The 27,285-nt window shown below is 51.4% G+C and overlaps 2 protein-coding genes across 5 annotated transcripts; one reads left to right on the forward strand and one right to left on the reverse strand.

Annotated features, from left to right (window-relative positions):
* Positions 1-31: 31 nt before the first annotated feature.
* LOC119112635 (histone-lysine N-methyltransferase SETD1-like) lies at positions 32-5,802 on the reverse strand. Of its 3 annotated transcripts, none has more exons than XM_037236868.1 (5): positions 5,777-5,802; positions 3,738-3,907; positions 1,239-1,362; positions 601-693; positions 32-336 (listed from the first exon to the last, which is right to left on the reverse strand). In XM_037236868.1, exons 2-5 carry the CDS (start codon positions 3,881-3,883, stop codon positions 79-81), a joined length of 621 nt encoding a protein of 206 aa, XP_037092763.1. In that variant the 5' UTR covers positions 3,884-3,907; positions 5,777-5,802; the 3' UTR covers positions 32-78. The 3 variants fall into 3 exon arrangements, with proteins under 3 accessions (XP_037092763.1, XP_037092762.1, XP_037092761.1); XM_037236867.1 differs by having other exon boundaries at positions 5,754-5,781; XM_037236866.1 differs by lacking the exon at positions 5,777-5,802 and adding an exon at positions 5,554-5,615.
* Positions 5,803-6,803: 1,001 nt separating this feature from the next.
* Positions 6,804-26,041, forward strand: LOC119111038 (clathrin heavy chain). Of its 2 annotated transcripts, none has more exons than XM_037234863.1 (17): positions 6,804-7,025; positions 11,293-11,500; positions 11,751-11,900; positions 12,221-12,339; positions 12,943-13,104; positions 13,794-14,258; positions 14,471-15,523; positions 16,032-16,250; positions 17,086-17,351; positions 17,585-17,774; positions 18,308-18,682; positions 19,181-19,531; positions 19,983-20,128; positions 20,430-21,288; positions 21,682-21,903; positions 22,188-22,266; positions 25,197-26,041. In XM_037234863.1, exons 1-17 carry the CDS (start codon positions 6,984-6,986, stop codon positions 25,361-25,363), a joined length of 5,073 nt encoding a protein of 1,690 aa, XP_037090758.1. In that variant the 5' UTR covers positions 6,804-6,983; the 3' UTR covers positions 25,364-26,041. The 2 variants fall into 2 exon arrangements, with proteins under 2 accessions (XP_037090758.1, XP_037090759.1); XM_037234864.1 differs by lacking the exon at positions 25,197-26,041 and adding an exon at positions 22,640-22,752 and having other exon boundaries at positions 6,805-7,025.
* Positions 26,042-27,285: the final 1,244 nt, after the last annotated feature.

A 27,285-nucleotide genomic window follows, 5' to 3' on the forward strand; every position in this document is an offset into this window, starting at 1 on the left:
ATAAAAAACTGTTACGAATGATTTCAATTTCCTGCTTGCTGGTGCCCAGTCACAAGATACCGCTTTTAAGGGCAGCGATCAAAATCCGTAAAAAATTGTGCCAGCAGTCGTCCGTAAGTCCTGGGCACGCTTGTGGCCCATTGTGGACGCTGACTTACCGAACGGATCAAGGAACACACTCAACACGTTGCCCATGACGGACGTGTGATTGAATTTCTCCACGCAAGCTCTCGCCCCCTGCACGTGGCGAAATACGAGCTGCGCAATGCCTAGGTGCTTGTTGGTCCTTGGATGATAGAAGATCGCCAGCTCTTCAATTTCGCCGCATTTATGCACCTAGAACATACGGTATGACCACATCAGCAATAGCCCAAGGAGGTTGTCATAAGACGGACCTCGTTGGAGACGTGGTTTAGATACAGAGGGTAAACGGCAACCCATTTGTACCAACATGCGTGCATGTCCACCTCAATGCACGGCATCTTGTGCATGTCAAAAACAGCGGAAACCCAGTCGTGAATGCACCATCGGGCCCACATCCGGCCCTCCATCGCGTCGCCGCGGGGTGTGCCCGAGGAGTCGGAGGTACGGTACGCTTACCATTTCCGCTAGGAACGTCTTATCGATGTTGTCGTTGATGTTGGTGACCGATACCTCCAGCGGTGGTGGCGCACCCACGTAGTTGGCGTCGATCTGCCGGCGGTGGAGCCGTGAGCAAGCCTGTGCAGCGGACGCCCCGCGCCCAGCGCCGCCCGTCTCGCGCCCAGTGCCGCCCGTCCCGCGCCCAACGCCGCCCGTCCCGCGCCCAGCGCCGCCCGTCCCGTGCCCAGTGCCGTCTGTCCCGCGTCCAGCGCCGCCCGTCCCGTGCCCAGTGCCGCCCGTCCCGCGTCCAGCACCGCCCGTCCCGTACCCAGTGCCGCCCGCCCCGCGTCCAGCACCGCCCGTCCCGTGCCCAGTGCCGCCCGTCCCGCGTCCAGCGCCGCCCGTCCCGCCAGCGCTCGGAACGGCGCCGCTCATCGGCCCACTAGCCGCGAGTTTCGCCACCACAGCGATACTGCGTAATGCCACAATAACGACACGTCACCAGGCGAGGCTACAGTCCGAAGAAGTAACACGATGCGTGGCTGGAGACAACGTGACTACGATGAGGCACATATCGGGGCCGCCGACGTTGGGAGCGCCAAAGGGCAGCAGGCCGTGGCGGCGGCAACCACCCCCGGGCGACACCACACGCCTACCTTGAACTTGGGCACGGAGAGCTCGACCACCTCCATGCGGGACCAGATGCGCGTGAGCGGCGGCCGTGGGTCGCGCACCTGTACCGTCGGGTACGTGGCGTCGTTGGGTACCCTGCCATCGTACCTGGGAAGACGGTACGCCGCTCACACCGACACCTGCCCGCCTCAACTTAACGGCGACGATTGCATTTACCGCTTCTTTGCTCTATGACCATAACGATGTCCTTGACAGGTATGATCTGCGGTCAGTCAGGTCAGTGGCCGCGCTAAAGGCCTGGTGACATCAGAGGACAGGATGAACTGTGCCGAGCATTACAGCACGTTAAACTTTGGCCCCCCAAATTCTGCCATTGCCTGGAATTGCACGATCGGATGGCACAGGTCAGGGTTCACATAGGCTCTGCTTAGCGCCAGCTCTGCTCGCGGAGATCCATCCACTCAAAGGCTCGGATTACATATCTATTAATAACAATTTATTGTTAAATATGCATCATCAAAATAGAAATATTATTACAAATCAAAATTATTATTACCAACTGAAAACATATTGTTTAAAAGTTATTATTAAACATTAAAAATCGGATTAACTAATGCATTAATTGTTTGTACCCATGACTTGCAATGTCCTGATAGCTTTGCTCCCATCCACAGTGCCCTCGATTTTTAATGCCCACCGTCGTATCACTATGCTGCTGGATCGCATGGCAAAAAACCATGTCATGCAATGCATGACGGACCCAAACAAAATATTTATGAAATGGGAGTGTTTCGAGCAGCGTCGAATATGTAGACTGGGCTTAGTTATCGCTACAGTTGCCAGCGTTTTCTAATGACATTTGAATAGCCTATATGCGACACACAATATTTTGATAATACAACAAAGACACTGAGAGCAGGAGACAACTTGACCAGAGATACAACAAACTAGGCTACTGCTGATATAACTGTGTTTTTCCTCTTCCCACATGTAAATAAAGTAACCAAGCCATCATCAGGAAGGCAATCGCATGTCCCAATCTAGGCGGACATGCGGGGAATGCGCCGAACCCTGCTGGAGGCGGCGGCACGGCCGGGACCCGCTGCCGGGGCGGCTACGTCCTGCTGTGACCGTTCCGGGCGCCAGCCACCCTGCCGCTGGTGCCAGTGTCTTACAAACCATATGGACTTGTCAAAATAACATTCCTTCTCAGTTAAGAAAATGCTCTGCAGCATTTCTTGCTGTTGGGATAAGACCGGCGGCTTGGCCCGCGCGCCGCCTCACTAGGCGCGGCGGTCTCCTGTCCATCGTGAGTGGCTCCCTCATTTCAAGTAATCATACCTCAGCTGAGTACTTTAAAGGCTGGTGTAAATCCAAAACCCCTGTGGCTCCGCAATAGCCTATTCTATGATGGGCTGCTGTGTAAACATGCTTGCAGTGTTGAATTGGCTAATAAACTAGCTATAGCTTTAACAAATGCACAGCCTATCTCTATGGCAATGCTATGTATTATAGTACATGTTTTAACTAAAAGGTATTTTAAACAGGCTGTTCCACATCTGCACCAGGTCTTACAATGAAATACAATTTTCAAGGCCATTCTTTGCAGTTTACAACTATGCCCTATGTAAGCCTTCAAATAATAATGTTTCTGAGCTAGAAACACACAAATCTATGCAGAATATTTTACATCACCTACTTTGAAATCAACCAGTGATTATAATATCATAGATACATCACATGATTTGCCCTCCTTGGTGGTCACATTGTGCTCAAGGTCAAGACAAATATGACCATCAACCTATTCATGCTTAAGCGCATCTACACTAACTGTCCCATCAACAGACAGCAGTTGGCTCTGAATAAACTCAGCACATTCAAACCATGTCTTGATCATGAACCACATTTGTACTACATAATACAGGTATTTGTGCGGTTCTAGTAGCTATGGAAGACTTGAGTCCAGAAACCAAATAACTTAAGAAAACCACCATTACCAGGAATGAAACTGAAAGAAAAACACATGAGATAGCAGCAAAAAAAAAAAAATATCAAGGACACCACAAGAGTCAAAATACAGTCACATAATGTTCTTCATGCCTGTTTTTTCCACACATCCATTAACAAGCTCTTTTATAACCATGATAATGATAGCAACAATAATAAGAAAAAAAAGAATAAGTCAAAATAAGCCATTCCATCATATTTAATGCTTGCCCCAATATGTCACAAAGTGGAATGTTCTATTTGAGCAGTTCCAACAGGTTTGCACACTGCCTCAAACAAATGTAAGCATGTGCATTTATATATGTATGTGGAAACACTTGTCCTTCACTCCATAACATCTCCTGATCCCTGACTGCAATACACCATATTATCCTACAATTAGAAGGAACTGCTGAAAGATGTCATTGCTTGTAACTGAAAGCATTCATTGAAACAAAGAACTTCATTAGCAGGTCATGATCTGCAAAAGAGAAATAAATGCAGTGCTCAAGAAATGCAAAGGAAAATGTTCTTACCTGTACACCTTCCCTGCTCCTTGGATGATGCATGGGTCAGAAAGAAGCTTGAATGCCTTACACTTTGGTGCCTGCTTTTCTTTTGCACTGTGGATTTGCTGATGATGAGATGCATTAATCCGCTGATGGTCGCTTAATCCATTCATAACAAAGTTGTCTTTAGAAAGCACCTGAAATACAACAGTGGCAGGTGAATGTACAAGCAAAACAAATCTGCTGCAGTCTCTAGGCACTGACTGCATAGCCAAGTTGTAGGATAATAATTATGATATTAGGCCCAGCATATTCCAGTACAACATATTTCAAAACAATGCACACCATCAATATAAGCAATTGCAAGAAATAAGATATTTTTCTATGTAGTTTTACAATTAAGCACCTTTTTACAATCTGGATGCATGTCATACTTAGACCTGGTTTAAACATTTTGCCATGTGATATACAATTAACTGGTGCCTCAACTAAAACACAACCATATGAATGATATATTTTTTTAGATTGCCATATTCAACATAAACAAGCTTCATAGGAGTGCACCACATACTATACTATATATGTATGTGGTGCCACATACTATAATAGATAATACTATAATAGATACTCTCATACTGAACCACATACTATAATAGATACTCTCAAACATGGCTAAGGATAGTATGCATGACAGAAGCAAATAAGCCAAGATGGCTGGAATATCATTAGTCAATGACAGCTCAAGACAGCAACTCTATACTAGCAAGATTATGCCCTAACCTGTCAGAATGCAAAGAATGAAAAGCCAGGCATATTTAATCATAACAGCCTTGTCAAAAAACTGCTGCTTTAAGAAAAATCAAGATTACATCTATCTATCATGCTATCTTATAACAAGTTGCCAAGTATTGAAAGCTGGTACCTAGGATGCATTTATGCCTAACATCATGGTTGGAAATTTACATAGCAATTAACCATTACACTAAATCTGAATTTCATCTTATCATCATCACAATTAGTAACTATGCTTGACTAGAAGCAGTGCATCCACAACCTGGCTGAAAATTATTCATCCTGCAACTGATCATAGCCTTTTGGTTTATAATTTAGCATGCTTTCAAGTGCTTCAGCCTTTCACTTCTTCAGAGCCTAAATGAACACAAAGTTCAGCATAAAGATATTCAGAAATAAGGCCTATCTGTCCTACCTAAGTTTCTAAATGAATGCATCACAAGATTTAACCAGACTGCTAAACAGACATCTTACTGGACATGCCCAGAATCTTGGCTAATGATGATGCTTGGTACTGATATCATATGAATGCATGCTTAAAGGATGAGCACTCATAATTTTGGACATAGTTGCCACCAATATTAGAGCTTAGAGGCCAATGTTTGGAGGAATTGCACCATACCAAAAGCTGCTTCCCACAAATGAAAAGCTCCTAAAAGCTTTTAAAAGAAACCACAAGCTTGAAAAAATCCCCTGAATTCAGGCTGCCAGACAAGTGCACCAGGTTTAGCACACTAATGTTATGTGGACATCCGATCCAGTGGATGGATTTTTTTCCAAGCTTGCTTCAGCCTATGAATTGAGAGAATAAGACCATCCTCTTATGCCTGCAGATCAACAACCACTTAAAGCTGTAATGCTAACATTGCTGACAGGGGAACAAACATGAGAATCAAGGTGCAGCCTGACACATACAAAATGAAAGACCTCAGGTCACACCACCATGGCATGCATAATCACATACACAAAAAACTCAGCTGATACTTGATGAGGTGGGTAAGCACAAGACACAATGAAATCATCCATTGTGCTTACTCAATGTCCCTCTTACCAAGAACTAAAAAACGCTGCGCTGGGCCGTTGCATCTCGATGATTGATCAATCACGCAGTAGCCCATCTTTGTTTAAAACATTGCGTAACGACTTAGATCTCATCACCACCCAGACCAGGCACACATTTTCATCCTCAGATTGCGTAACTCTGCCCCTTATTACACAATATCGCGGACAATTTCGGCCATTACAACTTACACACGCTTCTACCCACCACCTACCCGCGCTCATCATCCAAGCCGATTCCCAACCATCGCTCGTTGCCGAGTAATGGATGCGCCAGATAACAAATGCGCCAAGTTCAATGCGCCTTTGGGGGAGCCATGAGTAAACAGCGCGAGCAAATTATGAAACAGCTCACTTCGAGAGAAATCTCTTCAAAATTTAGCTCAGCTTCGTTGATATAAGCTTAAGGAAAGAATGGAATACAATTTAAGACTTCGAAAAATTTTTACTCAATTCTACTTGTTTTAATGGCAGGGAGCACCACATGAAAACATGCAACTATCAAAAGCCACGAAACATCTTGCGTACTGTTAATCAACATAGTTATGAAGGCCGGAGCCTCAAGATGCAGGTAGCGGGGAAAGCGTACCCAATTTTTCACCCACATCATCCTTAAAAAAATTGGAAGAAAAATCTCAGCAAATCAACCCATGCTGCGACACCCTGATTTTTCAGAAGTATCTCGGGTGCGTAGGGTTAGTTGTATTGTTTGTACACGTTCAGAATGGGTCTGTATATGACAAAAGAAGCTTGGAGTTGATCTCAATCTTAGAATCTATTCCTTTATTTGTCGGCCAAAGTCGTTTTCAGCTCTAGAAATTTTGGTAATGTATTTCCTGAGTCTTGCAGTGTGTTTGTGCATTTTGATTTAGCTGCATTGTCCATAAAGGCAATTTTTGTCTTCACCTAACAAAGTTGAGATATATACATTAAGCTTGAATTTGTATCAAAATAAATATGTGGAGAAAGGATATCTTTTGAGCTTGGCACCTCTTCGGTGTAGGTGTGATATCTAATTGCAAATTCGGACGCCATTATGATGAATTCTGGGGGCGTAAACGTTGGCAACCGAATAATCTTGCGCTGGTAATTTGTTATCAGTACGAAAGAATGTAGTATATTTCCAATAGACTTTTTGCCTCTATTTACAGCTTTAAAGACAGAATAATGCAGTGAGATATAAAATTGAGCCTCGAAATTTGTTTTCTCATGTGACTTTGTTACGAAGAATTGGACAATTTCGTAATTCCATGCAGTTGTGCTGATGACAGGGAATAGCGGCAGCCGGCGGCTGGCGGATTGTGGGAGTGGTGTGACGTTTTTCATAAGTAATTAATTTGGTGAAGAGGCAGTGACCAGTGTTACGACTTCAAGGGCTGCAAGCGGGGTTAAGATCACCAAGACCCTACCAAGCGCCTCACCATGGCCCAAATTCTTCCTATCAAATTCCAGGAACATTTGCAGGTTAGTCTTTTCTTAGGTTTATTGTGCGGGGTGCAGGGACACAGAGATGGTTGTCGAAATTTGATAGAAGCTAATAGTTGTGATGTTATCTGTGTTAGTTGCATCTATTTATTCCAGAATGTAGCTATGGGTGTTTTTACCGATGTTGTTTTCCTTAACCTAATGCACTGTGTATCAGAAATGACATGCTCAGTGCTTTTGGGCCTGGCTGCTAAAAGTTCATGATGTGCTAAACATGTTCATTGTAGCAGAGACATTGCTCCATAAATTTCAGTGCATTTATGCCCAAAATGTAATCAAAGTGTGGTACAGTTAATGCAACTTTCAGCATACAGCCATTGATGCTTGAAGCCATGGTGTTGGAAAGGTAATTCTAATCAAAAATACTCCTTAAGCATTTTTCATGCCTACATGAAATGAAAATTCAATGCAATTTAGTCTGGCCATAGTTTGATGCACACAAGCAAGAGGCTTAGCATACTGATGTCACATAAGCATCTAAAATAGTGTATGGAGTTTTTTTGCAGACTGGATTTGAGGTACCAATATGGTCTGAATAGAACCACCCACAATTCTTGGGGGTACCATGGGCAAATAGAACATGTCTTAGTACCTGTGATGATATGTGCTAAGTGTGAAAATGATTAAACCATATCAATTACATAAGTTACTTTAGTTGAAATATAAAATTAACTGCCTGGTTTAAGGGCATACAACAATTTTTGAATGAAAAGTTTATTTATGTGGTACACTTAATTTGGAACCCTGGAAGATGATTTGTATGTCTTAGCATTATGCTATCCTAAAAGAGGTCCTGCCAGTCAGTTTGAGGATCAGAAAATGCTTCAATTGATGATAAAGATATCAATAAGATGAGATGGGAAAGGGGTGTCCTAGTTTTAACTATCATTTCTACAGATTGTCATACTTTGGATAGATGCTCTTAAAATAGCCACAAAATAAAATGTTGGCCAGTAAACAGACATCAACTGAGTGCATTAAATACATGATCCTGTTCATGAAGATGCCTATAGCATTAATTTGGGAGCTTCTCTTTCTTACTCATTCTATGGGATCACACAATACCAGAGAGAGCCCGGGTGTGGGGTTTGCCACCCGATGCAGGGAAGATATGGTAGTGGCAATGCATTGTTTCATGGTAAAACTACCAAAAACTCAGCCTGACCTGAATCAGTTCAGACAACCTATTACATGTTTTCACCTCCATGGTCGTGGCTCCATGGATCACATATGTGTATGTGGCTGCCGTAGAATAAGTCATGGGAAGAATTGGCTTCCAGTGCACAGGGTTCTAAATCTAGCTAAAGGCCATCTATTACAAAACAGGGCATTCTGCCTTAGAACAGTCATATTCTGATGCATGTAGAGGCCTCCAGTTCCAGAAATGGGGCTCCGGAATAAAGAGGGTGTCCTCTAATTCAGAATGGGCTTACTAGTTTATAAGAGCAGCCTGAGCCAGGTTAGGGGCCTCCTTAACACAGCATTGTGCCTTCTGATCTAGAGCATGTGATACTGTATTCACAAAAGTGGCAGTATGAACCAGAAAACAAGCTTCTTGAGGTAGAAAATGATGTTGTGAAGCCTACTTTATTGCTCTGTAGCTCAGTTATAGGAGGCTTCCTTGATCTGAATTTTGGCAGTCTAGAGGAAGTTATGAACCCTGTAGTTGGGAAAAAAGGGGCTTTCAAAGATTGGGTGGTGGAAAACATACTCTTCCCCCCCCCCCCCCCTGCTGCACCATCTCTGGTTATGTCAGGACCACAGCATGTGTCTGTGACAAGTGTGCTAAATTGTGCAGGTTCAGGGTGGGAATCCAGGTTAAGTGTTTCATGATCCCTGCCAGAAGCAGTACAAATAATTGTGACACCAGGCAGATGATCAAATGCTGTTGAATGGACTGAAAATGATTCATAGAGGCACACCTAAAGTGAGTGGCAGAGTGCCCTATCAAGCATACAACCAGGAGAACAATGTGCTAAGTGGGTTTACATGCCTGTGTTGGTGTAGGACCAGCCAGTAGGCCAGCAGTGATTCCAGTATTTCAGTGCTCTGGCTTCCAAGAAGTTACTGCACCTCACTTATCCACCCTCAAGGCACTGGTTGGGAGGCATGGCTGAGCGGAGGTTGTGGACTAACATAAGTGCTAGCTGTTTTCACTGCCTATCTATTCAGTGTGAAATTCTGTTGTCCGGTGTCCATAGTGTGCAAATATTAAAAAATCTGCAGCTATCTTCTTATTTGTTTTTTTCTTGTGTTTGGAGCACTGTGAATGGGAGCAAAGTTCTGTAAACCCTTGTGGTCATTTTATGCATCAGAGGCATCCAACAAGCAGGCAGGTTGCCTTATCTCCCAAATGTCTAGCAACTATGCATCTAACATAAAATCTAACATATTTCCAATCACATTAAGGTCCACAGTTGCCTTGTTAAGGCAATATAAAAGAGTGGCTAATTATTTCTTGGTGGTTGCGCAATTTAAAAAATCTAGCGCATTTCCAATCACTCTTAGGTCCACAGTTGCCTCGTTGAGTCAATATAAAAGAGTAGCTGATAATTTCTTGGTGATTGCTCAATTTGTCCATCCCGGTGGCTCAGTTGGTTAGAGCGCCCGCATTCCGACCCACCCATCCGTTGCGGGATGGGTTCGAGTCGCTTTAGGGCGCTCGCTATTTGCCCTTGGCAGGTATGGCCTGCGGCCGGTGGCAGCGGTCGCGCTAAAGGTCAGTTGACGTCAGAGGGCAGGACGGACCGTGCCGAGCATCGCGGCACGTAAAGCTTTCGCCACTAAATATTGCCGTTGCCTGGAACTGCGCGATCGGATGGTGGGGGTCAGGGCTCACACCACAAGCACTGCTTAGCATGAGCGCTGATCCCAGAAATCCATCCATTTAAAGGATTTGGACCAAATTTATAAAAAAATTAAAAATTAAAAAACATGATATATTGTGGATAAATCTGACTTTTTGGGTAGGAAGAGCACTTATATGGTGGTCATGCACATGTGTTCTGGATAAGTAGTCTGCGCTGCACTTGACAGAAACCTTGGTCTGTTCCCAGGTAGTGTAGCACTTCTCATTGTTTTTGTTTTTGTCGTTGTTTTTGGATACAGAGCATCTTTTATGGTGTTAACTAGATTCAAGATGAAGCTAATATATTCTGAATTATGCATCTACAGCCTCCAAAATATCTACTTGTACGGGATCTAGCAAGTCTTGATGCTTGAGTATAACCATTCCAATAACTTATTGGTCAGTGTTTTCATCTCAAACCTCCATACATATACAGATACAATTTTCTGCTCAGGTGATGGGATCATCCATGACAGAATCTTTATGTGTCCTTCCATTGACATTTTTCTAGCTTGCCTACAACTGGATGACCTGTGCAGTGTATTTTCTAGACAATTCTGGTTTGCCACCTGCCTGTGTTTTGAGTGTCTTTCTTCTGGATAATTTTGGTCACTGCAAGTTTGTCTCAAGAGTGCTGTGGCTTGATGCTGGTGTGCAATGTTTCATGCAGCTATGAATTTTGTCTGCCAATGTTAAATGCTGATGCTGAGGCTCCCAGAGGCTTGCAACTTCATACTGTCTTTTTCCAACTTGCACTTCAGGTGATAGATGGGCCAAGTAGGGCCTTGAACACATTTCTTTCACATTTTCAGTAGGTGCTCTTTTTTACTGTGGTAGAAGTAGTAAGCCACAAGAGTTTATAGGATAAGACACATTTTGGAGTCTGAACAAGAGTACTTATATCCTGTAAAGAAACTACACCTCTAGTTTGACAGATACCAGGTGTGGTCATTAGGCAGTGCCACCGATGTCTCACATTTTGTTGCTGCATGGTCACAAAGGAAACAGTTGTGCAGGTATACAATCAACAGGTAACTTGTTTGAGGCCATGTAGATTGGATATGAAAATTGGAGTGCTGGAAAAATGCTACACTTGCATGACCCTGATAGTTATTGATCACACAGTCTTTCATACAATAGTTATGCCTAAGGAATATTCCAATCATCTGCATCCAAATATCACTGTGGATCAAGGATTGTAAAATGAGTCATGATTCAAATGTAATGCACTTCAGCTACCAGTTGTGTCTGAAATTTAAAACACAACATAAGGTGTATCATTTTATTAGGATACCCAGCCTGATAATATGATTGACCAGTATAAACTCCACCATATTCTCATCATTGTGTAGGTGATAGTGGAATGTATTGTCAGTTTGGTGCTTCTGTGTGTTACAGCTTACCAATGTGGGTATCAATGCTTCCAACATTGGGTTCAACATGTTGACCATGGAGTCAGACAAGTTCATCTGTGTGAGGGAGAAGGTGGGAGAGACTGCCCAGGTGGTCATCATTGACATGGCAGACACCAGCAACCCCATCCGGCGACCAATTTCGGCGGACTCGGCCATCATGAACCCAGGCAGCAAAGTTATTGCCCTCAAAGGTGAGCATTCTCATCCAGAAAGCTAGTGTAAATGTCAAGATTAGCATGACTTTCCTGGCATTCTGCAAGACAATTATGCCATGGGAAAGTGTTGAGCCATACTGAAATGTTCTTTCATTTCTAACTGACATTCAACACCAAGTAATTATGACATCTATCAGCCAAATTGAGTCTTGAAAACTAACACCTCCTTCATTGTACAATGTATTGCAAGTGTTGGGATCTTCCCTGAACATTGTTTTCCTTTCAGCTGCCAAGACATTACAAATCTTCAATATAGAGATGAAGAGCAAGGTGAAGGCCCACACAATGTCAGAGGAGGTTGTATTCTGGAAGTGGATCAACATAAACACAGTGGCAATCATCACAGAAACATCTGTCTTCCACTGGAGCATGGAAGGTAAGGCACAATCAGTTCATCAGCACATTGATATCAGTGAACAGCTTGGAAATTGTTTGTTTTGGGTGATTTGTGGGCATCTGATGTGCTGTTAGCTCACATCATCTTGTACATTTGTTTATATGCACAGTGAGGTGGATATGCAGATATGATTTGTGGATATGACACATCCACACATATCCATGTGACACATATGACACATATCCACAGCATGTATGTGGATATGCAGGTCTCAATTCCCTTGCTGTAATGAATCTCAATAGTTTGGATATTTCGCTTCATGCCACATTGCGTGTGATGACTTGTTTGGTGTTGGCCAGGTGACTCACAGCCGCTGAAAATGTTTGATCGCCACTCCACGCTGACGGGCTGTCAGATCATCAACTACCGGACCGACCACAAGCTCAACTGGCTGCTGCTGGTTGGCATCTCGGCCCAGGTCAGCTGACGTGACGCTCTTGTGTGGCGGGGGGCGCCTCCTCGGATGCCACGTGTCAGGGGCGTCTTCTTGGACGACATGTGTCGGAGGTGCCTTCTCGGACAACGTGTGTCGGGATGCGCCTTCTCGGACAACATGTGCTGGAGGGGCCTTCTCGGACATGTGTCGGAGGACCTTCTCGGACAACATGTGCTGGAGGGGCCTTCTCGGACATGTGTCGGAGGACCTTCTCGGACAACATGCGTCGGGGGCGCGTTCTCGGACATGTGTCGGGAGCGCCATTTTGGACGGCATGTGTCGGGAGCGCCATCTCGTATAAGATGTGTCGGGGGCGCCATCTCGGACATCATGTGTCGGGGGCGCGTTCTCGGACACAAGCATCCCCATCGAGCTGGTAACGCACCCGGCTGCAACACACGTGTCTGTCTCCGTCACGTAAACTGAATTTTCAACTCGAACCTTATAACTTCGTTGTTTCTCTTGGTGTACTGTGTGATTGCTGAAGAGCAGCACGAAATAAGCTGGCGTGCATTTTGTGCAGTGGCTGTCCAGGTTATCGAGCCCGATCGCTTGAACGGCAGAGCTGATTGTGGTCGTTTGCAGCAAAACCGGGTGGTGGGCGCGATGCAGCTGTACTCGGTGGAACGGAAGGTCAGTCAGCCGATCGAGGGTCACGCGGCCGCCTTCACCCAGTTCAAGATGGAGGGCAACCCGGAGCCGTCCACGCTGTTCTGCTTCGCCGTCCGCAGTGCCACCGGCGGCAAGGTGCGTCACGGTGGCCGGCCGAGCGGCCGCGCTCGACGCCCATGCCGACGGCGTGCTGGCGCCAGCCGTGGTGGGCTCGTGTTCCGGGGACGGGACGAGTGCGGCTGGGGTTGAGGGACAGATTTCTCGGTAACGGCGACCCGCGCTCATTCGGAAAATGCGGCGCAGCTGAGGATACATGGAAGCTTGTTTCTGCTTGCTACTGCGGCTGTTCGTTTTTTTGTGATGCTGAAAGTCTTGCCTCTCACGCAATAGCGCTCTGCCACATTGCGTCGCAGCAGGAATCTGGCAGCAGTTTGTCGTAGTTGACGGATAAAGTGGTTATCAGGGCTGTTAACACTGATGCAGTTTATCAGAGTCCAATACTTCATGGGATAGCGACGTTGCGATGCAGTTATCTGTCACGTTGCATGCGGTTACGTCACACACGAACGACCGTAAGCCGGCTTGGGGGACTTGTTACGTCACAGGCGACTACCCCGACACAGCGGTTGAGAGTGAGGGACTTGCCTTGGGACTGGGTAACTCATAGTTGATTGCCCCATTATGTCACCCGTCCTTTATGACCGGCGTTGTGTCAGTCGCTTATTAAGTGAACGTCGTCAGCGCTACGCCTGGATCGTCCGTGTTTCAGTCCCACGGCAACATACCTGTGTACCAGCGCAGTGCCACGGCTGCCCATGTTTCAGCTGCACATAATCGAGGTGGGCCAGCCGGCGCCAGGCAACCAGCCGTTCACCAAGAAGGCGGTGGATGTGTTTTTCCCGACGGAGGCGGCCAGCGACTTCCCCGTAGCCATGCAGATCAGTCAGAAGTACGACACTGTCTACCTGGTGACCAAGTACGGCTACATCCACCTGTATGACGTCGAGACAGGCACCTGCCTCTACATGAACCGCATCAGTAGCGATACCATCTTCGTGACGGCGGCGCACGAGGCCACCAGCGGCATCATCGGTGTCAACCGCAAGGGCCAGGTGCTGTCGGTCAGCGTCGACGAGGAGAACGTCATCCCGTACATCAACAATGTGCTGCAGAACCCGGATCTGGCGCTGCGCATCTCGGTGAGGAACAACCTGGCCGGCGCCGAGGACCTCTTCGTCAGGAAGTTCAACAACCTCTTCCAGTCCGGCCAGTACGCCGAAGCCGCCAAGGTACGTAGGCGTAGGTCGCGCAGTGTGCTCACGCGTTTTGATGGACCTGCATTGTTTGATGCCTGTTCATGTAGGCTTAGGATGCACATTTGCTGCTATGGTATTGCGTTATGTTTTGTTGTCTTTGGCCGATCATCAAAAGCTGTTAGTTCCATAAATAATGCTTGACTGGAGCTTTGAACCAGCGCTTAACCAGCTGTACCTGTCGACAGGTGGCCGCCAACGCTCCGAAGGGTATTCTGCGGACGCGCGAGACCATCCAGCGGTTCCAGCAGGTGCCAACACAGCCGGGGCAGTCGTCGCCGCTGCTGCAGTACTTCGGCATTCTGCTGGACCAGGGCCGGCTGAACAAGTTCGAGTCGCTGGAGCTGTGCCGGCCAGTGCTGCAGCAGGGCCGCAAGCAGCTGCTGGAGAAGTGGCTCAAGGAGGAGAAGCTCGAGTGCACCGAGGAACTGGGAGACCTGGTCAAGCAGGCCGACCCCACCATGGCCCTCTCCGTGTACCTGCGCGCCAACGTGCCCAACAAGGTGATCCAGTGTTTCGCCGAAACAGGGCAGTACCAGAAGATCGTGCTGTACGCTAAGAAGGTGGGCTACACGCCCGACTACGTCTTCCTTCTGCGCAACGTGATGCGCGTCAATCCGGACCAGGGCGCGGCGTTCGCGCAGATGCTGGTGCAGGACGACGAGCCGTTGGCCGACATCAACCAGATCGTTGACGTGTTCATGGAGCAGAACATGGTGCAGCAGTGCACGGCGTTCCTGCTGGACGCGCTCAAGAACAACCGGCCGGCCGAGGGCCCACTGCAGACGCGCCTGTTGGAGATGAACCTGATGTCAGCGCCGCAGGTGGCCGACGCCATCCTCGGCAACCAGATGTTCACGCACTACGACCGGCCGCACATCGCGCAGCTCTGCGAGAAGGCCGGCCTGCTGCAGCGCGCGCTCGAGCACTACACGGACCAGTACGACATCAAGCGCGCCGTGGTCCACACGCACATGCTCAACCCCGAGTGGCTGGTCAACTTCTTCGGCACGCTGTCGGTGGAGGACTCGCTTGAGTGCCTCAAGGCCATGCTACAGGCCAACATCCGGCAGAACCTGCAGATCGGCGTCCAGATCGCCACCAAGTACTACGAGCAGCTGGGCACCACGCAGCTGATGGACCTGTTCGAGTCGTTCAAGTCGTACGAGGGCCTGTTCTACTTCCTGGGCTCTATCGTCAACTTTAGCCAGGAGCCAGAGGTGCACTTCAAATACATCCAGGTAAAGTACCGCAGCTGACGGAGGCCTGCGCGCACCGGTTGTCGATGAGAGAGCGTGGAAACTTCTGTGACCGGATGTCTTGCCATGGGATGACGTTTGGATTATAGTCCTCGCTAAGCCTGGCTTGTTGCGCCGACACTGGTCCCTTCCCCACGCATCCAAACTACGGCTTATTCTTCCCGGTGTTTTAGGCACGCAGTTTGGACTGCGGGGAAACGTTTGCTGTTTCATGTAGCGCCTCACCGGACCCGTCCCTTGTAAAGGGTTTTCTCCCATCTGGAGTTGGTGGGGAGAGGATGGTTTTACTCCGTTGATCCCCTCCGGCGAAAGCGTGGAGGTTGATGGTTAGAATACTTGGGGCGCGAACATGGAATTGTGACCTTAAGGCGCCTGTCAGTTAACGGTCGTGGGCCCGGTTTCCGCCCATTTGACCACCAGGGCAGCAAGTTCTGTTAAGCTATGCTGAAGACTGCGTTTTATGTTTACCCTCTGTTTTTGATGTTGGCAGGCTGCCTGCAAAACTGGCCAGATCAAGGAAGTGGAGCGTATCTGCCGCGAGTCCAACTGCTACAATCCGGAGCGGGTGAAGAACTTCCTGAAGGAGGCGAAGCTGACCGACCAGCTGCCGCTCATCATCGTGTGTGACCGGTTCGACTTCGTCCACGACCTGGTGCTGTACCTGTACAGAAACAATCTGCAAAAGTACATCGAGATCTACGTGCAGAAGGTCGGTCGGCCGTGGATCCAGGCATTACTGGCATGCGTACCTCCGCCGTTACACGCACGTTATATCGCTATTTTGCTCTGTGGGTGATGGCTCACATATTGACTTGCACTCTGTTGCAGCACTGCTATTGTTATACACAACACTAGTGTGGTCAAAGATAATGTCGTTAACGAAGGATTTCGTTTTTTGTGACATTTAGGGTGCAAGTCTATGATCACCATAGCATCATGTAGTCACTACAGCTCTGTTTGAAAACTTGCAATATGATGTTATCAGTCAAAACAGTCGACTAGCCCTGCCTCTCCCCAAAAAGAAAGGTGAATCATTTCATAAGTAAAACCTACATAGTAAGGTTTGTTTCTATCGCTGGATCAAGATTATCGCCAGAAACACAGGATTTTGACGTCATGGCACTGTGCAGTAGTACTGAGTGGGTGCTGGCCGTGCTGGAACAGTGCTTGAGCTGACAGTGCCGACAGTCTGTCGGCGCGGGCAACTCTCGGCCTGCGTCTGGCATTGAAAGCCGATACCAGCCGCACCTTGCCATGTCTAATCATATAGTCATGTAAATCGTGACCGATACGGAGCCAGTACGGGGGCTGCCGACAGCGCTGTGGTTAAGCTGCACGTTTGGGAATCCAAAGTAAAGTGGGATTCGATTTCCCCTGGCGTCCGCCCTTCCTGCCGGACTGAAGGGCCGGCTATGTCACGTGGCCCAGCAGCTGAGTGCGTGCTAAAACCCCGGTGATGACGACGCAGCCAGTACGATTTTTCATCCCTGTCGGCTGCTGATTGACATTTGCATTTGTTGACGCGGCTGGCTGTGGTGTTTCAGGTGAACCCGTCGCGCCTGCCGGTGGTGGTGGGCGGTCTGCTGGACGTCGACTGCTCGGAGGACATTATCAAGTCGCTCATCATCGTGGTGCGCGGTCAGTTCTCCACCGACGAGCTGGTGGAGGAGGTCGAGAACCGTAACCGGCTGAAGCTGCTGCTGCCCTGGCTCGAGAACCGCCTCCACGAGGGCGTCCAGGAACCGGCCACGCACAACGCCCTGGCCAAGATCTACATTGACGCCAACAACAATCCGGAGCGCTTCCTCAAGTGAGTGTCCACTGCGGCGTGTATGTGCACGTTCGGAATGCTCTCAGCTACTTAGCTGGGATGTCTCATGCATCTCACTTTCAGTTAGTGTTGCTGGCACGTGGGTTTGCTTCTTGTGCGCGCTTGCTTGTTTCTCGTGTCCCGGTCGGCCTGCCCACCGCGGCGCCGGCGTGCGGCGCGCGTGGTGGAGCGGACGTGGACCGGTACCGTCAAGCGCCGCCCGCCGCCCGCAGGGAGAATCAGTTCTACGACAGCCTGGTGGTGGGCAAGTACTGCGAGAAGCGCGACCCGCACCTGGCATGCGTCGCCTACGAGCGTGGACAGTGCGACCGCGAGCTGGTGGCCCACTGCAACGAGAACTCGCTCTTCAAGGCTGAGGCGCGCTACCTGGTGCGCCGGCGCAACATGGACCTGTGGGCCGAGGTGAGAGCGCGCCGAACACATCGGGGACGAATGTACTGGCCGGTCCAGTCAGATTAACCACGGTGTTGTCTTCGCGTAAGGCTAGCATATCTTAGATTATTTTGGTTGCCTGTGGTCCCTGGTGCACATTATGCATGGTGTGACTTAAAACTGCAGTCTGATATCAAGCAGTGAACAACTGACGTGTAGTCCGTCATTGTTGGCAAACGTGCAGTACAAAAGCGGCCCGTGCTGTCGGGGAGGAAGGCGACGCGCCATGTACTCTCAGCATCAGGGTGTGTTGTAAAATCCCTGATGGCAATGACTGAGTTAGGCTACAAGGCCTTGGTGAATCCCTGGAGTGTTGCAATTTAAGGTGGAGATTGCTGACGAGCGCACAGTGTGCGGAGTTACCATTATGAGGACGCCGTCATCTGGCTGGGAGGATGTGGGGTCGCTCCGGCCTGCCCGGCGCGCTGACGGCATCCGTCGGCCGCCTGGTCCCCGCCGCCCTGCGTCCCGTGCTGACGATCGGCCCGCGCCGCCGTCACCAGGTACTGCAAGAGGACAACCCGTACCGGCGCCAGCTGATGGACCAGGTGGTGCAGACGGCACTGAGCGAGACGCAGGACCCCGAAGACATCTCCGTCACCGTCAAGGCCTTCATGACGGCCGACCTGCCCAACGAGCTGATCGAGCTGCTGGAGAAGATCGTGCTGGACAACTCGGTATTCAGCAGCCACCGCAACCTGCAGAACCTGCTCATCCTGACGGCCATCAAGGCCGATCGCACCCGCGTCATGGAGTACATCAACCGTCTGGACAACTACGACGCGCCCGACATCGCCAACATCGCCATCAGCAGCGAACTGTACGAGGAGGCGTTCGCCATCTTCAAGAAGTTCGACGTCAACTCGTCGGCAGTGCAGGTGGGTGGACTGGCCTCGGCTAGCTGCATGCTCTTCAGACCATGGGGCGATTCTTCCCGAGCCGTTTGTGGTAGCGATCTCACAATGGTAGTATTTTGGTTGATTCACTTACGTTGAGCTTCCTCGTCAACGCTCGCCCCGACCCCTGTTTGGCACCACTTCCACCCTGGCGCCAGAGTTCTCCTCTGCCATCGCTCGTCCCTAATGCCGCTTCCGTCTCTGATGCCGCTCGTCCGTGACGCTGTTCGCGTCCCTGATTCTGCCCCGTCCCTGACACGGCCCTCATCACCGCGTCTGCTCTCGCGCCTGACGCCGCTCTCGTCCCTGCTTCTGCCCCCGTACCCGACGCGGCTTTGTCCCTGACATGGCTCTCTGATGCCGCTCTCGTCCCGGATTCTGCCCCGTCCCTGACACGGCTTTTTACGCCACTCTCGTTCCTGATTCTACCGCCGTCCCTGACACGGCTCTCGTCCCTGACGCCGCTCTCTCCGCCGGCAGGTGCTGATCGAGAACGTCAACAACCTGGACCGGGCGTACGAGTTCGCCGAACGTTGCAACGAGCCGTCGGTGTGGTCGCAGCTGGCCAAGGCGCAGCTCGGCCGCGACATGATGAAGGAGGCAATCGATTCGTTCATCAAGGCCGACGACCCCACCAGCTACTTGGAGGTTGTGGAGGCCGCCCATCGGCTCGACACCTGGGAGGAGCTGGTGCGCTACCTGCAGATGGCGCGCAAGAAGTCGCGCGAGTCGTTCATCGAGTCCGAGCTTATCTACGCGTACGCCAAGACCAACCGGCTGGCCGACCTCGAGGAGTTCATCGCTCAGCCCAACCACGCCGACATCCAGAAGGTCAGTGGTGAGGAGGTGGGGTGGGGAGCTGTAGGTGCAGGGACGCCCACCATCGGCTGATTTTAGCAGAGGCTCGAGAAAACTGGACTGGTCTTCTCGGGTCGTGTCCGAAGGATTGGTATTCCAGCATGCTGACCTGTCATTTGTGGCAGTGTTATTTGGTTACATAATATTTGTGGTGTTTTCTGAATGCCAGCATGGTTTATTCTGGCGTATCGTTGTAGTGTGTTGGTTGCAGGGTACGTAAGCAGCTCGTCTTGCTTGTCCAGCTAATTGTGAGTTCTCTACGCAATTTTGAGCGCAAAATGACCACTGCAGTCGACGCGCCCGAAAACACCAATGAACAACAAATCTACGCAATTTCTTACGACTGTGGTGTAGTTTTACAGTTACAGTTGCCACAGTGAGTGCACTGTTGGAGTTTTCGTACTACTGATGTGCTCTTTTCCAGATCGGCGATCGTTGTTTCGACGATGGCATGTTCGAGGCCGCCAAGCTGCTCTACAACAACGTGTCCAACTTCGCCCGCCTTGCTATCACGCTGGTCAACCTCAAGGAGTTCCAGGGAGCTGTGGACAGCGCGAGAAAAGCCAACAGGTACGGCCTCAAGGCGTACACCCCGCCGTTGTTTGGCATCTTGTGATTGATGTGAGGGATGTTGAGTCATGTGAGCGTAGTTGGACGTTTACATGGACAAAAAATTGTCTTCTTTCTTTAGTGAGTCATCGCCGAATGCGGGAGGGAAGCGGGGAAGTCCCAAAACAAGTCACGTGAACAATTGCAGCCTCTCCGAGCTAGTTCGTTGCGTTCTGGGCTGGCGTGATCTCAGCGGGACTCGCGGTGTCGGCCCATACCCTCGCACGGCGCTGAGACTAGCCCGTGATCGCGTGTGTTGCAGCACGCGCACCTGGAAGGAGGTGTGCTTCGCGTGCGTGGAGAGCGAGGAGTTCCGTCTGGCGCAGATGTGCGGCCTGCACATCGTGGTGCACGCCGACGAGCTGGAGGACCTCATCAACTTCTACCAGGAGCGCGGCTACTTCGAGGAGCTCATCAGCCTGCTAGAGGCGGCGCTCGGGCTGGAGCGCGCTCACATGGGCATGTTCACCGAGCTGGCCATCCTCTACTCCAAGTACAAGCCGGACAAGATGCGCGAGCACCTGGAGCTCTTCTGGTCGCGGCTGAACATCCCAAAGGTGCTGCGCGCCGCCGAGCAGGCGCACCTGTGGTCAGAGCTGGTCTTCCTGTATGACAAGTACGAGGAATATGACAACGCCGTGCTCACCATGATCGCGCACCCGACGGCCGCCTGGCGCGAGTCGCACTTCAAGGACATCATCACCAAGGTGGCCAACATCGAGCTGTACTACCGCGCCATCAACTTCTACCTCGAGTTCAAGCCGATGCTGCTGAATGACCTGCTGCTCGTTTTGTCGCCGCGCATGGACCACACGCGCTCCGTCAACTTCTTCCGCAAGAACGGGCACCTGAAGCTGGTGAAGCCATACCTGCGCTCGGTGCAGTCGCTCAACAACAAGGCCATCAACGAGGCGCTCAACAGCCTGCTGATTGAAGAGGACGACTTCGGTGGCCTGCGCGCCTCCATTGACGCCTTCGACAACTTCGACAATATCACGCTGGCGCAGCAGATGGAGAAGCACGACCTGATCGAGTTCCGCCGGATCGCCGGCTACCTCTACAAGGGCAACAACCGTTGGAAGCAGAGCATAGAGCTATGCAAGAAGGACAAGCTGTACAAGGTGGGTGGTCGCGCGGTCGTTGCAGCGCGCTCGACGCTTCTGTGTGCCAGCCTGGCTGTCGTGCACTGCTGACGTCTTTTGGGTGTGTCTCTCACACATGCCCTGTGTGGGGTCGCGCGTTTAGAAAGCAGCCCCCAGCGCCGGCGTTGTTTTGTGTCATGTATGTGTGTGGAGGGGCGGGGGGGGGGGGGCTGATGTATGAAAGCACAGCATGATTGATTCAAGTGCGGACTGTGTGCGTGTCTGCTGTTAGCGGCCGTCGCTGCCCCGAGCTGACTGAAGTCCAGGCCCCGCGGTATTTGCGCGTGTTCGGCACCGGGGCGGCCCGCGCGGCGCCGCGCACTGCCGCCCGGCGCTGACCGTGACCGTGACTGTGACCCGCCCGTGCCACAGGACGCCGTGGAGTACGCGGCCGAGTCGAAGCGTCCCGAGATGGCGGCGGAGCTGCTCGACTGGTTCCTGGCACAGCGCAACTTCGACTGCTTCGGCGCCTGCCTCTTCCAGTGCTACGACCTGCTGGAGCCGGACGTGGTGCTCGAGCTGGCCTGGCGCAACAACATCATGGACGTGGCCATGCCGTACATGGTGCAGGTCCTCAAGGAATACTCTGGCCGGGTGAGAGAGCCAGGCTCGGTGGCTGTTCGGCCGAGGGCAGGGCGGCGCCCACACTGCGGCGTTCAGCTGTCGGCTGGAACTCGCCTGACTGGCACCCACCAGCGGTAGTCTGCTGGAGCAGTGGGCTGGGGAGCGGCCGACAGACTGGAGCAATGCGGTCGTGAGACTGGCTGTAATCAGGAGCCGTGGGTGGGCTGCGCGCTCCGGAGCTCCGGCTTCAGCTTGTGTATTCGTGGTGCTGTAGATACGTGACGGAGCTGACTAGGTGACTTGCTGTCGGGCAGATCAAGAAGCTGGAGGAGGCGGAAGTTACGAGGGCAGAGGAGGAGAGCAGCACTGGCGAACAAAAGACGATGATGATGCGTAAGTGCCCGCTCCCAGACATGCACCACTGGCTGTCAGTGTGATCGGGGGATGTCTGCACAGAAGTCGTAGTCTGCTTCTCATAGGAGAGTGGAAATACTGGTCTGATGAGAGGACGAAAATGCTGAATGATTGCCTCGCATAGAATGACGGTTGTGATGGTGGAATGGATTGAGGTGGGACACCAACGTCGTGCAGTTTTCACGGACAGTATTTTTCAGACAATGCTGCCTGTGTGGTGGGAATCTCGGCCGGAGTGTTTGTTTTGCGGTCGCGCCGCGGCGTGGTTTCGTGCCGTACGGCTGGCGCCGTGCCCGCCGCGCGCCGCCACTTGCGCGGGGCTGGTGTGTGTGACTCCCGGGCCTGTCTGCAGCCGACGGCCAGACGCTGATGCTCACGGCCGGTCTGCCGGCGTCGGGCCACGCTAGTTACAGCGCCTAGCCGCCCGCCCGCCCACCCGCCCGTCCGCCCGCCCGCCCCGCCCCGGTAATATGGATGGCCGCGCCTTCTCCGTCTGTCGTGCCTGTCTCTCCCGCGCCGCCTCCCCGCCCGCCCGCTCCTCCGCCGTCCGACGCTCCTGCACGGGCGGCTGCCGCGCCTTACAGCATGAGCCGCCGGCCGCCGGCCGACCGGCGGTCACGCATGCGCCGGGGCCGGCCTGCCCCGCCCCGCCCGGTTGGCTCCGCTGGACGTGTTTCACGGCACCGGAGCGATATGAGCGCCTTGTAGCGGGCGAGGCGCCGGACGGTCGGTTGGCGACGCTTTGAGAGGCGTTTGGATTTTGGATTCGCCTTTTTAGATAGGCTTGAATGGAGTTGTGGACTAAACGGAGAGTCTCTCCAGACTGCCATGAAGGTTTGGGAAGATGCATTGTTGCACCTATTCCTATGGCTTTCTCATGACTCTCTTGCACTTAATTACCTATTAGAACGCTTTCTTCTGGCTACTTGGACTATATGCACAGATGTTGATGCGGTAGCACTAATGCATTTTGCCAACAGTATTGACGTGTCTGGAAGGAGATTCACCTCATCTTAGGTACATGTGTTTTATGTTCAGGTTTTTCCGCAGCGTCTCAAAGTTTTTCGAATGTGTACAGACAGTTTACCTCCATAAAAAATCACGCTAGAGCGCTGAATTTGTGTGTGAGGTTTTGTTCATATGCCTGTTCCGCTGCAATGGTCGCGTCGATTCACAAGGTCGCTCCTCGAGCCTCCCGCCCTCTTCCCCCGATAAGCCTTCAGGGCTAATGTGATATCATAAGTGGCAGAGTATGTAGCAACTAGGCGGTGGTCATGTTCATGAATGGTAAAGCCGGGGTTGATCCATTGCGACAAATTCTGTGTTAACAGAAGAAGCCCAACACCCGCACCCACTACAGGCTTAGCGAAACATTGTTCTGATGCCCTCTCAAATCCGACGTCCTAGTTTATCGCGCTCCTTAGTGGGCCACGGATTATTAAATCAGCCTGCCATGAGTGTCCTAGCATTCAATGCAGAAGAGCAAAGTCCATCATAGTTACAGATGAGACACGTGACACGTGCGTGTTTGCCGAAAGGTTTTGACTTTATCTTACAGTGGATGTGGACACGGCGCATAGTGGATGAAGATATCCCCGGTCCATAGCTGTCACCTTCCCACCATATTGTCCAGCCTTAGTGCGATGCATTTCTGCTCAGTGAGTCCCGAATCCTCCCCACGCTGGGATTTGCTGCGTCCCGCGAATGATAGCAGCGGCTGGTTGTTAGACTCGCGATCTTGAAATTGCTTAGCGCCTCCATGAGTTGGTTGATGCGGTAAAACTCGGGCATTTACATCTGGTATCATTCAGGTTTTCTCCAGCGGGTCACTGCCATCCATTTACTGCCATCCGTTTCGTCTTGGTTTGGGTGAAAGGTGGTTTGTAGCCTGCGTGGCATTCCCGTTGGATGTGGAAGGATTCGATGCTAGTGGTCTGGCCCAGAGGCGTTCGTAATTTCTAACTGAGCTTGGAAGCGTCTAGTACCGCTGACCGCCACAACTGATTCCGGTGACGTCTTTGTTCACTTGGGACCGAACTTCCTGCAAGTTTATCACAGCGGATGTGCCTGGACGTATGGGAGCGGAAGTCCGTGTCTTTGCCTTTTGTCGAGTCATCACAATGCGTGCCGTCAAAAACAAAAACAGAACGAGGTATACACAAATGACACCATGGTAGCGACACTTGTTGCGACCATGAACATTCGTCTTACCCATGCGACTGACGTGCCTAGTGCGAAGAGCCTGGTGCTTTGATGGTCGAATATTCGGGGTCCCCTTGTCTACATATTTGAATGGCGTGTCAGGCCTACTGAACGGCTGGGTCCTAACGTTAGGCTGAGCCTCAGCCGAGCACTACGGCTCGCAAGCAGCGCTCCGGTAGTTACCACCGTGCGCGTCCTTGTCTTGTGCTTCGGCATCAGGAGTTTGTTGGCGTATGCTCAGTCCTGACACGGAATCATCGGCTGGTGGGACACCGCTGCTCCGTGGCCGGAACTGGTTCGGGTTCCGTCGACTGTTGTGTGCTGCCTTCGTGGCCGTGGCCACTTCAGCTACGTGGGTGGATAAAAACGGGTGGCCGCTCAGCTATGCCGACCTCCAGCACAATGCGTAGGGCGCGGTTCTGCCCAGACGGAACGTCATCTGCCTCCCGGCCGTCACCGCTCGGGCGACGCCGTGCTGTGCCGTGCCATTTCGTGCCGTGCCGTGCTGTGCTGTGCTGTGCCGTGCCGTGCCGTGCTGTGCTGTGCTGTGCTGTGCTGTGCTGTGCTGTGCTGTGCTGTGCTGTGCTGTGCTGTGCTGTGCCGTAACTCTAGGTGGCGTCGTCTGTGCCCCATGATGCAGAGGCGCGGCCGATGCCGATATGTACCGTGCCGTGCCGCGCGGTGACGCCGTGTGTCGCTCGTTACAGAGCCGCAGCTGATGCTGACGGCCGGCCCGGGCGGCATGATGCCCCCGCAGCCCGGCTACCCGGGCGCCGCCGCGCCTGGCGCCTACGGCGCGCCGCCCGTCTACCAGAACGGGCCGTATGGCCAGCCGGCCGCCGCCATGCCCGGCTACCAGGGCTACTCGATGTGAGCGCGCCGGCCGGGCGGGGAGAACCATTCCATTAGCGGTGCGCCGCCGCCCAGCCGACAGCGCGGGCGGGCGGCCCAGGGACAGTGTGGTCGGCCCGGACGCGCGCCACGCACTGCCGTCTAGGCCATCGCCGCCGCCGCCGCCGCTGTCGCCGCTGCCGCCGGCAGCGGCCGCGCCTCCATGTGATCGTCGCGTTGTTATTGTTCAGTCCGTGCGGTGCGGTAGGAAGGCGACAAAATTGTGTGGCGCTACCAGGAGTAATTATCACTATTATTTAGCCCTTAGATGTATTTATCACGGCGCGAGCCTGTATGGAGAGCGAGTCGGCGCGCGCAGCTTGCAGAAGAGGACGGGGCATGGTGTGCTTACTGTGGGTGCGTGAGTTGCGACCGCGCAGCTGGTAAAAACGAGACCTTGGCGTGTTACTCTTCATCGTCGTTGGTGTATCCGAACGTTGGCGCTGGCATGTGTGCGTCGTGGATCCTCGTAATCCCCCCCTGTAGCACATCTGTAACGCGTGTACATACTACACGGCGGCTTGTACCGTTTACGTAAGCTATTCACCAATGCGTGCGCCATGCAAACGAGTCGCGTGGCGGCCAACCGCAGTCGACCCGTTGTAAGGCCAAGTCTGTCACCGCTATCTTCAAGTCGGGAATATAGCAGGCAGGTAACGGACAGTTTGTCGTCTGCACGACAAATCATCGGCGGAAAGTAACTAAACATGAATAAAGCCAGCTGAGAAGAGCGGAAGCGGGGAGACCTCAAAGACTGCTGGCTGGGATGTTTCTGGCCGGCGAGGCTCCATCAACGGTCACCGAAAGTCACTGAAGTGTCTTTTAACATTCGCTCTTATTTGCTGTTCGAACGGAAGGAGAAGGCGAGTCCACAGCCGTTTTCAGCCTTACGGTAATAGGGAATGGCGGAAGAAATCAGTGAATTGTTTTTAATGAGGTTTTACGATTGGTAATACGTTCTATGCTGCGAGGTCAAATGACCCTGGGAGGCCAGGTGGAATTACACTGCTGCGAACCAGACTAATTCAGTTTCACGCGCCAATATTCACACAGCCGTGCCACATGTCAATGAGAAACGCGCATACCCCCCGTTTAATTCTGATTACATCGGTTTGCGATCTCGCGTGTTTTGGACATATGTTTGTGATGTAGCTAAGTTAATGTAGCAGTGTCGTCACCGCCGCCCCGATCGGCGGATCCATCGGTGTCCACTCAATGCCCGTGGTAACCGCAGATCGCCGTACAATATTGTGCACCCATCACTGCTCAAACACCATAAATGCTAGGGACACGTTTTTGGTGCGAAAGCTCGCGCAATGAATGTCCCCAGGGCCTAATGGGAAATTTAGAGGCGATAATGCGACTTGCCGATGGACGCTGCTGATTGATCGCACAGTGCATCCATCCGAAGCCCCCAGTTGCCACTACTACTGCACGACGTCGAATAGATATTCCCAGAAAACATTACTGCGCTGGGCGGTAGCATCGAACCTCCTTCCTGAAGAGGCTCAAATGCGTAGGGCTGCGGTATAAGCTCACGGTACATTTTGCTTTCCTTCCGCCAGGAATCCGTTCGCGCTGCTGCGGCTCCGTTGTTTTGGCCTTGCGCGGGCGCTCTCTAAGTGCGTTATGCAAGCGGTACTGGTATTTTGCTGTAGTTTAATCCATGATGCCATAACCGACAGCAAAACTAGGGATGTGATAATGCAGATGTTTGGGATGTAAGTAGGCTGCAAGACCGTGCATAATCACGAATTTCTGCTCGCTTTAGCGAGAGCAGTCATACCTTGTCTTACCTAACCTTATGGTGATCGGGAATTGTAAAAGGCCGCTAGGCCTGTAGGTCCCGGTCTCGTCAGGCTCCCGGTCCGGCAACCAAACAGTCTCAAATTATGGGAAGATTCA

Source organism: Pollicipes pollicipes, unplaced genomic scaffold, assembly GCF_011947565.3.
Source record: "Pollicipes pollicipes isolate AB1234 unplaced genomic scaffold, Ppol_2.1 Scaffold_7261;HRSCAF=8764_pilon_pilon_pilon, whole genome shotgun sequence".
Taxonomy (NCBI): domain Eukaryota; kingdom Metazoa; phylum Arthropoda; class Thecostraca; order Pollicipedomorpha; family Pollicipedidae; genus Pollicipes; species Pollicipes pollicipes.